The 13,319-nt window shown below is 43.0% G+C and overlaps 2 protein-coding genes across 13 annotated transcripts in view; one reads left to right on the plus strand and one right to left on the minus strand.

Annotated features, from left to right (window-relative positions):
* Clvs1 (clavesin 1) overlaps positions 1–11,477 on the plus strand; it is a 294,395-nt gene extending 282,918 nt beyond the window's left edge. For 6 of the 7 annotated variants that reach the window (XM_063288103.1, XM_063288101.1, XM_063288104.1 and 3 more), the window contains one exon: positions 9,100–11,477. In XM_063288103.1, the coding sequence (XP_063144173.1) occupies positions 9,100–9,187 (88 nt within the window). In that variant the 3' untranslated portion in view covers positions 9,188–11,477. The remainder of the gene's footprint in view (positions 1–9,099) is intronic. The other variant, NM_001108969.1, reaches the window with a different exon arrangement.
* The window catches only part of Asph (aspartate-beta-hydroxylase), a 212,587-nt gene continuing 208,028 nt past the window's right edge, over positions 8,761–13,319 (minus strand). For 5 of the 6 annotated variants that reach the window (XM_006237861.5, XM_006237862.5, XM_006237859.5 and 2 more), the window contains one exon: positions 8,761–13,148. In XM_006237861.5, the coding sequence (XP_006237923.1) occupies positions 12,998–13,148 (151 nt within the window). In that variant the 3' untranslated portion in view covers positions 8,761–12,997. The remainder of the gene's footprint in view (positions 13,149–13,319) is intronic. The other variant, NM_001401939.1, reaches the window with a different exon arrangement.

Genomic DNA, 13,319 nt, shown 5'->3' on the forward strand with positions numbered 1-13,319 from the left:
ACTGCTTACAGTCTGCATGGCTCTACAGTGGATGGACAATAACATAGCCTTTGTAATCGGTATTTGATTGGGATTTGAAATCATCTCTAAGATGTCATATGATTCCTCCTAGATTCTGAAATTCCATTAACAGCTAACATTTACAGCATTTTTTTTATAGAACAATCATCCATCTATTCATTAAGATTTCTGCTAAGTGCCAGCTTACAGAATAGGATAAAAAGCCATTAAGAGAATGGGATGTGAATCCCACTTCCATGAGCTCAGAGGGGCTGCGTGCCTGAGTAGCTAGCAATCTATGAGTTAGCTTTTCTCTGTCTAAGATGAGCAGCAATTAGTTTACCTTATTGCTATGCTATGAAGATTAAATGACAGGCAAATATTAGAATTAGATGGTGAAGGCTGAGCTATAAGCAGGTTCGAGAGACTTCTGCACATACAAAAGTCTGTAGAAGTCCATAGCCTATGTAGAAGACAGATGTTGCAGAACGAGTCTTACAGATGTTTCAGGAGGTTGCATAGGGGCTCCTAGCTCAGTCTCACAGAGAGACAGGCTTGGAAGACGTTCACTGTGAACTATCACGTAGGACTCCAAGGTTGTAGCCCTCTGGCCTCTACATTCCCTATGTAAGCTTACACACACACACACACACACACACACACACACACACACACACACACACACACACCACATGGAAAAACACATTTCATTTCTCTTTCCTCCACTTAAAGCCTTCATTCAAGTCTCCACTGGCCCTGGGCAAAGTCCAGCACGCTTATGTCCCATTGGCCCTGTCTGGAGATCCTGAGTACATAGCCAGACACTCTTCTCCTTGCGTATTGATCTGCAACCTCTTAACTTAAAAAAGGGAAAACAGTAATTCACTGAATCTGAGGCATTTCAGTTGTACAGGAAATCCTGTCTGCAATGGCCTTGACTATGATGACCCCCGCCCTATCACTGGCCATGGAACTAGCTTGGTCTTTCTAAGCATTAACATTTGCTGCCATCTCCATCCTCCTTTCTGCCTGGGGAACTGTTTGTCCCAACTGAGCAATCTCCCTGCCCCATCTTCTCTTTCCTGATATTTACTTACTCATATATTTATAAGCAGGGTCTCAGTTAATATGTAGCTGAGGCTGGGATGAAATTTGCTAAATGGTCCAGACTTGCTCCAACATCACAGTCTTCCCCCCCTAGCCTGCTGAATGCTGGGATTCTGGGTACCAGGATACTAGGCTATAAATTTATCAAGACCACAGGGAGCACAATATCTTGTTTTGTTTTCCCCATTCCAAGCCAAGCTTTATCTCCTTTACCATATTGGTCTCCATCCATCCATCTTTGTCCATCTATTTGTCCATCCATCTTTCATCCTTTAGCCCTGTATCCACTCACCCTTCAAGTTTATTCACTAGGCCTTTGCTTAGCATCTGTTGCTGTCCTGGCTGTGTGTCACCATCATGCCAGCCTGGAGACTGCCCGCCCTATAGACAATCGCCCACTCTGAGTTACATTCTGAGTCAGATGGATGTGGATATTCAGAGGCCTAGTATACAGACTGATCTAATAACACCAGACAAGTTCCATTAGCATACTCTCATTTGATTAAAAAAGCAGAACTCTGAAAGGGCTCTGTTGTCAAGAGTACTAGCCATTCTTCCTCAAGCCATCCTGGGAATGGGATGAGTCACCAGCCTTGATTGCCTCAGCTGTTGGCAGCCTCCGCTGTTCTGCCTCTTCAGAACGTCACATCCCAGTCCTGCTGTGGTGACATCACTAGGCTCACGCCACTGATTCTGAAGGGAGGGAAAGGAGTGTGGATGCCGAGGTTGACTCATGGCTTTCTGAGCTGGTCTAAACCTAAAAAAAAAAAAAAAAAAAAAAAAGACTGCTCAAAGTAGGCAGTGTGAATGCCTGCAATCATTGTCTGTGCTGTTATTTTAAGTTCTGGTTTCAAAGTTGATAAGAAGGTCTAGAAATATCTACGTGCTCAAAATTCACATATCTTGTGCTTCTTATGACCACCTCCTACACTTGAGCTCACTTCAAAGTGTGTTAACAAAAGCACGACAGACGCTCAATGCTTACACCTCAATGCTCACAAACCTACACCCACCAAACATTGAATGACTGCAGAGATGAGATTCTCTCAAACACAGAACCTCCTGTAGGCCTCACTTCAGCATCTGCTATCCTAATAAAGAGAATCTGCACAACCAACCCATGTCTTGACCTCGCATACTCTCATATATGATGTGTAGTAGAGTAACTCTTTTTACTTAACTTTTTAATCAATTCTCTGTGAATTTCACATCATGTACCCCAACCCCACTTATCTCCATCCCTTTATAACTTTCCTCTACCATTGCAGCTTACCCCCAGAAGAAAAAAATCTCATTGTGGAAGCCATAGTGTGTCACTGTGTGTCCCACAGTTTGCCCTTTTGTCCACGCTTCTTTATTTGCTAATGTTCATTGAAATGAGTCCTTGATCTGCTTCGAGGCCTCTGGGTTCTGCTACGTTATCAGTACTGGATCCTCACTGAGACTCCTTCTCTTAGGCATTCTGTTGTTTCCCTGTGTCATGGAGGTCCTGCAGCTTTGCATCTGCACCAGCCCCTTCATCTGCTCCAGCAGTTCATTGATGGGATAGATATTGGGGTGGGCTAACTCAAAGCTCTAGATCCAGACCTGGGTGATAGCTGACCACGAGTTCTCTCTACCCACACTACTAGGGCGAGCTCTAGCTACCCTAGCTAGCTCACCGATGCCTCAGGAGTGAAACCGGTGTTCTGTTCTCATACCCTGTGGCCATAAAAGCTGGACCAGCTCTAGTGTGATGCCCAGGAGAGGTGCAGGGCCCTCTCTCCCAAGTGCTTCAGCAGGCAAAGGCCAACCCTCTGCTCACCCTGAGAACAACTCTTCCATCTACTGCGGATGGCTGGGGCAAGGGAGAGGCGTCTCTCCTTTGCCCATGCCACCACACAGTAGATGAGCATCAGAGCCAGCTCTCCCATGCTCCCACCCTCTGGGCTGGCTCACCTGCAACTCCCACAAGCAGAATCAGCTCTACTGTACTGCCTTGTGAGATGCAGGGCCTCACTGTCTTGAGTACTGCAGCTGTCGAGGGGCAAGGTCATCTCTCATGCTCTCATGTCTTTATAGCCAGCTCTCCTGGGATGCTCAGGTGAGGGGTGAGGACAGCTCTGTATAAGCCCACAGACATCAGTCAACATGACTCTAGGTGGCAGCCCAGACCTGGGAAGGCTGCTTGGCCTTTGGTGGTAACATATCCCATGTTGTAGGGTCACAGAGAGACATGGCCCTTGGTGCCAGTATGGACCAGGACCTCATCATGGCCTCAGGTGGCATCACTGGCTACTCATATCAGGCTGTTCCTCATTACCTCATCTCCAATTCCCTCATTCTTCATTGTGCACACATCCTTCTGCTTCTCTTTCTCTTCCATCTCTCTGCCACTTACTTGCTTATCTTAGTAGTGACTAGGCCTCTGGGTGTCTGGGGGTCACCTCAGGAGTGCTATGCCCACCCATGATGTGTGGCACCAGACAGGGGTCATCTCCATTGGGGACCCTCTCGGGCTTGCTCCCTATCTGGTCTACATAGCCAGAACGACTCTTTTAGGAAGAGTTGTTTGGTCACTGTTTAGTCAGTTAAGAAACACTACTAACCTCACTGTTAGTAGTGTGACGAGTCTACTCTGTGGGTGTTTTGGGAGGTTTTGTTCTGGTCTTTCCTATTCTTCAGTGAGTAGATGCGGGATGCCTCTGTTCTGAGGTGAGCTGAGCACCAGGTACTCATTCCCATAATGTGCGTACTCAGGGAGACGTCAGGGCAACAGTTTGTCAGGTCACACTTCAGAGAGTTCTGAGTCTCCCTTTTCATCTTTCAATGGACATGTGGAAATCACTTAACTTCATGTATAGAAGGAAGAGGAAGGCAGGAGAATTCCTATGCCTGAGATGCTCTCATAATGGGCAATAAAACACTTTGCAAATAGACAGGAAACAAAGTTCGAGTCTGGCTGATGGTTTCACCACAGCCTCTCTCGTCCCTTCTGGTCCATTCTTCCTGGTCTCTACATTTTGATTTGTTTTGTGGCAGCTCAGGTCTGCTCTCATCGACATCCACTCTGCCCCAATCACCATCGCACAGGGTCTCAACCTTGGTTAGCTGCATTCATTCCCTGTGGGTGTCTGAGGTATTTGGACGGATGTTGAACACGTAGAAGAGTCTTGAGGTATTTGTTACATACCATTTATTAATTGACGATGAAGATGTGACGTCACAGGCTCTGACTTATACTTTTGTTCTCAGTAAAGATCTTCCAATCTTCTGATTTCATTCACTGTGACCAAATTGAAGTCTCCGTCAATAATGGGTAATTATATTAATTGTTGGATTGCCTAACAGGCATGGAGGACATAGTTCTATAAGAATTTGGGTATTGGCACAATGACTGCAACCCCAGATCTTGGAAAGCTGAGGCAGGAGGACTGGGAGTTCAAGCCCAGCTTGAGGTACATAGTGAGAACTTGTCTCAAAATACAAATGAGAAAATAAACATTTAAATTACTGGCATGATTATGTATATAGATGAACTAGAATAACAGCTAACATTAACCATATGCATACCTTTAATTCATATGTGTACCTCAATTCCTCTAGTCCCCAATATCCTGCGATTCTCATAATATAGGCGTTATTATTATCTCCAATTTACAAAGGAGAAGGCAGAGTTAACCTGAGGACATAAAGTTGGTGTTGGCATTCTAATCTAGCAGTGATCCCCTTAGGGGGAATTTCTTCCATACTTGAGGTTACTGTAGGAAAAAGGCCATACATTGTTTAGGATCCTTTAAATATATGGAGTGTGTGTGTGTGTGTGTGTGTGTGTGTGTGTGTGTGTGTGCTGAATATGTGTAGTTTTTGTACAGAGCGCATGTTTACATGGGGTGCATACACATGTGTATGTAGATCAGAGAATCATCTCAGATCTCATTCCTCAAGTGCTGTTCACCTTGATTTATGAAACAGTTTCTCCCATTGGCTTTGGGTAACTAAGCAGACTGGCCAGAAGTTCCGAACAATCTGCTTATCTCTCTTCCCCAGCACTGGGGTTGCAAGTATATCTTTGTTTCGTTTTTTTTTTTAATGTGAGTTTTGGGAATTTAAGTCAGGTCTTGATGTTTGTGCTGTAAGCACTTTACTGACTGCGCTATCTCCTCAGACCCAAATATATTTTTAATTTGTTCTTGGAGAATTTCAAACATGGATAAAATGTGCTTTGATCAAATCCACCCTCTACCTCCAGCAGACATTTCTGTCCCTGGAGAGAAGTACAACAGGCTAAGGTGTCAGACAGTTCTGAGTTCTTACTCAAAACCAAACTGCCTGGTGACTTGGAAAACTAAAATGACCTTTGTGGGGTTCTTCCTGTTGGAAAGTAGAGGTTGGTTCACAGAAAACAAATGGTTAACCCCTGACTCAAGGGAGGACCTTACCAAACCATCTCTGTAGCACCCTTTGGCCTTGGCATTGTGATTCCTGGTGTATACTTCATGTAAAGGACATAGCAGTTAGGCCCTTATAGGGCTCCTCCATAGCTCAGATGGGCAATGGAGGTCAACTAATAAGAACACAGACCAAGCAGAGAACCACAGGAAAGCATTCCCTGGCTATAAAGTCTTGTAGGGATTGCCTTCTCTAGCACCGAAATTACCCGTCACCCTCTGCATGACCTTGAGGTTAGATGGTATTCTGCATTTAGAAATACAGATGTTTATTTTAGCACGAGACCTCAGCTTCTCATGAGTAGATTGAGCTACTAAATGGTCTTCTCTGCTGCACTGAGATGAGCATGCCAACCAGATAGAGACATTTTCATCAGAGAGCAATCGATTCTGCTTCCAGAGGCAATCTTTATTTAGCTAACACACTGAGGGCATGATTCAAGAAGGATCCCAAAGAAATGGGATTTTCCCCAGAAATCTCACTCTAGATGAAGAAAAGGGCAGCAGCCAGAGAGGGAGCATGTCTCCTGGAAAAAGATTTCAAACAATTCTAACAAGTTGTCAGACAGGATGAGACTGAAATCCAGATAAAGGTGGGTCAGGAGTACTTGAGACCATGCTTGACCTCCTGACGGGTTTGCTGGGTGCCTTTGCCCTTCTTCCCAGTGTGCTCCATTTCATAAATCTCATCCAATCCTTTCCATTACAAAAGGAAGAGCTTAGCTATTTTCCAGTGAATTTCAAATATTTCATGATATAGCGAGTCACCATTTTGATATTAAATGTCTATTGTGTGACTAGGTAAGTAGAATTCTATCATGTCAAAAGTTAAGAAGCCATGTTCTTAATTAGGGAACATACAAACCTGGGACAAAATGCTGTTTGCTTCTTCATTTTCAATATCTTGGAAGAGGCCTATTGTTACTTATCTGTCAACCAAGACACACTCTATTGGGTAAGACATTCCAGGTCATTGCTGTCAATGTATATACTGAAAGAAATAATACAGGTCCCAGTTACATCCCATGATGGATAAGTGAACAGTGGCCATCTGAATAACAATGGCAAATCAGACTTGTGTGTGAGTGATAGATCTATCCTTCCATCTCCCCTTAGTTCCACATTCTCTTCTCAAGCATGTCTTCTCTGACTGGGCAACGTGGCATCTGCACAGGTCTACATTCTTGTTTGGATCTGTGTGTCTGGGTGACTTAACAATGAAGGTTTCGGCACATTTGCTCCTAGAGATTGGTATAGAGCAAAGCCTCACAAACATCATTTAGTACCAGTCGGCAGGAACAAATGATGGTTTGAAAACACTGAGAGCTACCTGACTTTTCACTAATCATAATGTGAGAGGGGAAAGTTTGGAAATAAATCTAATCGTCATTAAAATCAGAGGCAATAACTTGGATTGCCTAAACATTTTAAGATCTGAAAGAATGGAGATAAGTTGGATACATGAAGAAAAGTGAAAAACATAAAATTTGTTTCTCAACCTGAAGGTTTTTGAAGAGAACTCTCAAGGTATGAAGGAGGTGGATAAACAGCATCATTTCCAAGGACAGCCTGCTGTACACTGATGCCAGGAAGGAGAAGATAGTTCTTTATAACCAAAACCAAACAATAACAGATAAAGTGATCATTTCACTTGAGGTCACACCAGGAATGTGGTGCTGGCTGATGGTGAAAAAAATCTAGAAATCTTGGCCCAACTGGAATAGGTAGGTAGGGAGACTTTGAACTGAAACAGGGCTTCAAAGCTGACTCTTGAAGGGACTGTGTATGCTAAGCCCTCCACAGACAGAGGTTGTACACAGTAGATCCAACAACCGAATGGGCAGACTTCGCTTCTTGCAATAATTCTCTAAATAATAAAATATATACTTTGTATTAGGCAGTATAGTCTACGGAGAGTGATTCTATGCAGGTACTACACCTTAATATAAGAAACTTGATCATCTGTTGACTCTGATATCCAGGAGGGCCCTGGAACCCATCCCCACAGGCAGAGAGAAAGATGGCAGCCTCTCCTGTAGCTCTGGGAGGAGGAACCCAAAGACAGGACACAGGTGTCTTCAAAACCAAGTTTGAGTTCAACGTGAAAAAGATACTTGAAAGGTTCATCTTTTGGGAGTAAGCTTCCCAAGTTAGCCATCTTCAAGAAGCGGTGTGTATGTGTGTGTAGCGGTGCCAGTGAGCAGCCTGACCTCACCCTGGCTCTGGTCCAGGTGCCGTTTTGTGTAATAAAGTTAGTTTTTCTGTCAGAGAGAAGTTTAAAGTTTCCACCAGGCTCTTTTATTTCCACAAAATCCTCAGCACAAAGCAATTATGCAGTGGTCTAAGAATCTGGAGGGCGGCGATGCGTGTGGGTGACCACACAGCTGTGGTCTGATCTTTCTTTTTTTTTTTTTTATATAGGACCTCAAAATATAGCTCAGGCTGGCTTGAACCCACATGCCTCTAGCCTCAGCCTCCCAAATGCTGCTTTTTACCAGTTTGTCTTGGTATCTTCTGGGGTTTCTGATTTTTCTGTATTTATGTAAATGAGTGTTCCTTCCTCCCTCCCTAACACTCATGCTGGGCTCTTAAGTAAAACAGACTGAGTGGAATGACATTCCAACTGCTGCCGAATCGATCTACTTCACTTCCAAATGTTGCACACAGAACGTAGTTCTGTTGAGTTGATTGACGTTTATAGTCGTGTATGTAGTTATATGTAGTGATTCCCATACCCCTCTCTGACATAGGACCTCATTATGCAATTTAGGCTGGTCCGGAGCTCACTACAGTGCCAAGACAGGCCTTGACATTGCTTCTCCTGCTTCTCCCGAAGCTCCCCAAAGCTGGTATTACGAGGATGTACCACCCATGCTCAACACTCATTTATTTCTCAGTCTTGTGCTTCCTGGGCTGCATCTGTATTACAAAAGTGGCTAAGAGCTTTGGGTTGCAAGTCATTTCCCCACAAAGTGTTAGGATCATCAAAGCGGCTCTGCAGTCACAGAGCTTCCAGGGCAGAGCTGATCCTCCGCAGATCCTGTTCATCATCTTGTGATATTGCTTTTCCCTCTAAGCTGTTTCTCTATCAATCCCTTAGTTTGTCTTCAGCACTTGAAAATGGAGACTGTATCGCCATTTCTCAGGGTTGCAAAAGTGGTAAGATCATACCTGTGAAGAAGCGTTAGACAGCCACCAAAGACACACAAAACAGTGTTTGCGCTTTTGTTTTTGTTTTTGCATTTATGGGAATGCTTTTATTTTTATTCGATAGATGGAAACATTGACAAAATGTTACACTCACAGCTGTGGTTTATTACAGCAAAAAGGTATGGATCAAATTCAAGAGAAGGAAAGAGTCTCAGAATGACCAGGTTCAATCTTCCGAAAGATAAAGGAAAGAAATAAATAAAGTGGTGTGTGGAAAACAGGTACCAAACAGGAAGTACTAAGTAGCTATCTTACATGCTTGGATTTTCCAGGGGAATCACAACATGGACTGTCTGTGACTGTGTGCGTCTCCTCTCTCTCTCTTTCTCTCTCTCTCTCTCTCTCTCATTAGATCTCAGTCCGTGGTAGAAGCTGGGACCTTGAAACATGAAGAGAAGGGGGAAAACGAGAACACCCAGCCACTGCTGGCTCTGGACTGAGCCAGCATCATGCGACTCCTCCAGTGGAGCAGCCACCTAGCAAGCCTGTGCCACTGACCTCCAGACATGTGTGCTCTGCTTGATATGACGTCCTCCATTCCAGGCCCAGCCATGACTGTCAGCAGCCATTGGTCTGGGCAGCCCACACTGGACAAGGATCTGAGAGATGCTTTTAAAATGTAACTAATTAATTTATGTTTTAGTGAGGGATGGTGGGGGGATGAAGAAAGGCATTTATGTAAAAAGGATTCTCCCTCCCCTCCTATTTATGGCAGCAAATCTACTTAAAAAGGGGGGGGGGAACCTAAATTAGCCGCATATACATCGCTCTAAGGATTCACACAGGAACTCTCTCCAGGCTTTGCGAAGTAAGATGAATGCATTCCCAAATAAATACAACAGAGTTAAACTGTGCAGACGTTGTCAGTCAGCAAGCTTAAAGTAGTCCCGAACCCCAGGCAACTGTAGCTACTATAATTTCCAGTTGTACTGACTTATTTTCTGACCTCATCACCAGCATCTAAGTGTGCTCAGCCTAAGGGCGTGATCTCGCAGGTCTGGCTATTCACAACGTTTTTAATTTACATATCTATCCCGCAAGAATGATTTTGACATCATGGTGTTTGTCAGGACTTCAGCTGACTTCATGAACCGTGTTTTTTTTTTTTTTTTTAAGAAGACACGGGGCAGTGTGAAAAGAATGACTGCTTCATCATAACAAAGTGATTTCCTGTAGGCATGGCTACAGAGAGGAGGCAACTCATTGTGTCATTGTGACTGATGAGTCCATTTAAGTTAGTTCTTGGGTTACTATGGCCAAAAAAAAAAAAAAAAAAAAAAAGTGCTAGCAAATAAGTCACTTTGTCCCAACCCTCCCATTACCTGTGGAGAAAGGCTCTGAGGGGGCAGGGAGTCAAATCTCACAGGAAGACACTTAAGGATGGCTCAGCATGTAAGTACCAAGCTAAAGAGGACCAAGAATGCAAGATGAAATGCCAAAGACAACCTATTTCCTTATCCATTCTCCTGAGAAATGGACCCCAGTCCCCACTCAAAGGAAGTCGGAAAACATCATAGGGTAGGATATTTTATCTGTGTCATGTTTCCCAAGGCCAGTTGAGTATACGTAGGTATCTTATTCCCTAGCCAACTCTCTGACAAAGACAACACTTACTAATATGACCAGAGTGCTTAATGTCAAAAATTTTAATTAATAACACTTATTAAAATACTTTACATTTTAAGCATTTGGTAGGTTGACTTACACCCTAAACATCCTAAAGAAAACAGGAAACCAATTCTACTTACTTCCATCCATAAACACGCAAACAACATTGCTAATTGTGACCACTTCCTTCTCTTCGTTTCTCTTCTCTTATTCCTGCCCTTTGCTCTCTTCCTGTCTCCCTTCCTCTATTCCCGCCTCTTCCTCTCTGTCTCTTTCCCTGTTCCTTCCTACCCTTCTCCTCCTCACCCCTTCTCTTTTTCCTTTGTCTTTCTTTCTCTGTCTCCCTGTTCCTCTGTCTTCCCTGTATCCCTCCAGTGCTGAAGATCAAACCCAGGACCTTGTCCTGTCAGGCAAGTGTTCTACCCCTGAGCCCCGAGCTACAGCCTAGATTTATACTCCTTTGTTGATCTACTGTTTTATCATTTTTTTTCTACTGGCAGAGAATAGTAACAGAAGCTATTTTTATGTTCCAACCTTGAAGAAGTAAAATCGAAACAGAATTTAAAGTATTTCCCAAACAATGGCATCATAGTATATAAAATACACCAATTCACTTTGTATAGACCTTTTGAATCATAAAATAAGAACCTTCAAAAATATCTACCAAGACATGGATGGAAATTCTTTTCTTATGACACAAGAGAAAGGAAAAATTAAAGTGAATTGGAAAATTGTTTATTGCTTGTGTTTATAAGATAAACGTGGGATCCAAGTACTCAAAATGCTGTTGGAGTCAGTTACTGCCAACACTTGTAATAGTAATGGTACTTCTGGCTTTTCACAAGGCAATATTTAGAATCCTGCTGTAATGACCATATTTTAAAAAACATGTTATAATTACTAAGTTAAAAGCTAATTTTCACTCATTTCTACCATTTTATTACATGAATGTAAGGTGATAGTTTAACAATGAGAACATATGGTTTGCATTTCGTTATGTGTATGTAATATATAGGAGAACCAAACCCAGCAGGTAACCAAGGGTTACTTCATGAACACTGGATTGAATTGCCTTTTGTCAGTGAGTTCCTCTGTTTAATAAATATTGAAGAACACAAATAACCTTTTTCTTTTGTCTGAGAATTTGTTTTCTTTTCTAGAATTTGGTAAGGATTGGGTATTCCCCCATGCCTTTGCCATCTGTTTTAGAGGAATTTTTGAACACTGGCAAAAGAGGGAACAAGTGCCTATTTTAAGAATGGACACATTTTGTAAACTTTCCTACTAAGAGCCGTCCTTAAGCTAAAAGGGAAAAGATCAATTTCTAATGAATGGCTCTTTCAATGAGGTACACAAAGCTGCTTCTTTTGACATTGGTTCAAAAGCCCGCATCTCCATTTTATCTACCTGTGTGGCTGGAATTCCAGCCATTTCTGCAGAAGTGATCAGTGTATGAATGTCATTACATTCTAAAGTTTGAGTTATCCTTAATTTGAAAATAGAAAATAAAATGCAGCCATGCTTCACTAATGATCATCTTGAGGAGCAAGATGACTTTCTCCTGCTCTTTCTCAGACATGGGTAGCGCTCAAATCAAACACGCCCATAAAACGCTGTTTCAAAATATAGTGAGATGGCTGACATGATTTTGAGGGAGGAAGACGGAAAAGCACTGCAAATTCATAATCAAGCATGCTCGACCACCTAGGATGCTAGGTTTGCTGAGCACCTCCTATGCTACAATTCCTACATGGATAAAATAGTGAAGAGACTCTCAGAGTCCAAGAGGCCGTCTTCTTGACACTCTAGTGGATCTACAGTACGCAGACACTGGAGAGTCCAGGCCTTGTATACAGAAGGCTAAGGGACCAGGCTGTCTGGGCCCATGATCTTGAGCAGGAGGTTTCACTCCCATGTAATATTTTTCTCTCCAAGCTCCAATATCTGTGGTATTTTATCAACAAGAGCTTCCTATTATTAGCACAGAGAAAAAGGAAGACACTCAGCATAAATGAAGATACACAGGTAGACTCAAGGGCAAGTGTTGGCACAGTTCACGCATCCCGGTATAACTTCCCATTTATGTTAGGAAAACAAAGTCCTTTTCTTCATACATGGCTTTCTTTTTCCAAAAGGGAGATGTCTGAATTTACCAGGAAAATTACCACTTAACAGTTAGAAGTAAAGAATTTATACTTCTTGTCATTAAAGTCAATGAAAACGTGGGGGTATGTGGTGACAGAATAGTTTAGCTACTTAGAAAAATATAACTGCATAGAAAAATTACAAACTAGAGTGACTCATTCACAGTTTCTATATATAGTATATCCTCCATGTACATTGATGTAGACACTAGTCTATGTAGAAAAATATCTTTGGCCAGCTATGTAGACAACACAACCAAGTATTCCCCTTCAATCCAGGCACCAGTTCTGGGTGCCATGAAGCAAGGGGGCTCCTAAATGAATTGCAGGAAGGCAAATACTCCCTCCAGTGAGTTCTAATCCAGAAGGAACCTTAGAGCTCTTCAGCTGCAAGGCAAGGGGGTGAAGAGTCATGGCACTTGAGCTTCTATCTGCACACCCAAAAGGAACTGGAAAGGCGGCCTCCCTGGAGAGCAACCGAGTCTGTGTTGATGCCTTTCAAATTGCAGGAAGGCTACGCCTCTGCTGAGGGGTCAGCTCGGGGTGCCACACATCCACAATAAATATCAGCCGGAAAGACGAGGCATCCTGCCAAACCTCATGCTCAAAAGAGTCATCAAAGATGAGCACCTTGCCTTCTTCCCATGACCTGGAAGAGAAAAGGGCGTATTTGTCAGAATGGCTTTGGGAGCTTCACAGCCTGAGGACTGGTTACTATCCATTGGCGGGAGGCCCCTTTTGTGACCTCCTTTGGGATATGACCATAACATCAAGCCTTAAAATAGTCTTCCATTAATAATTAGGAACTTCAAGCTTCGTT

Source organism: Rattus norvegicus, chromosome 5 (genome assembly GCF_036323735.1).
Source record: "Rattus norvegicus strain BN/NHsdMcwi chromosome 5, GRCr8, whole genome shotgun sequence".
Taxonomy (NCBI): Eukaryota; Metazoa; Chordata; class Mammalia; order Rodentia; family Muridae; genus Rattus; species Rattus norvegicus.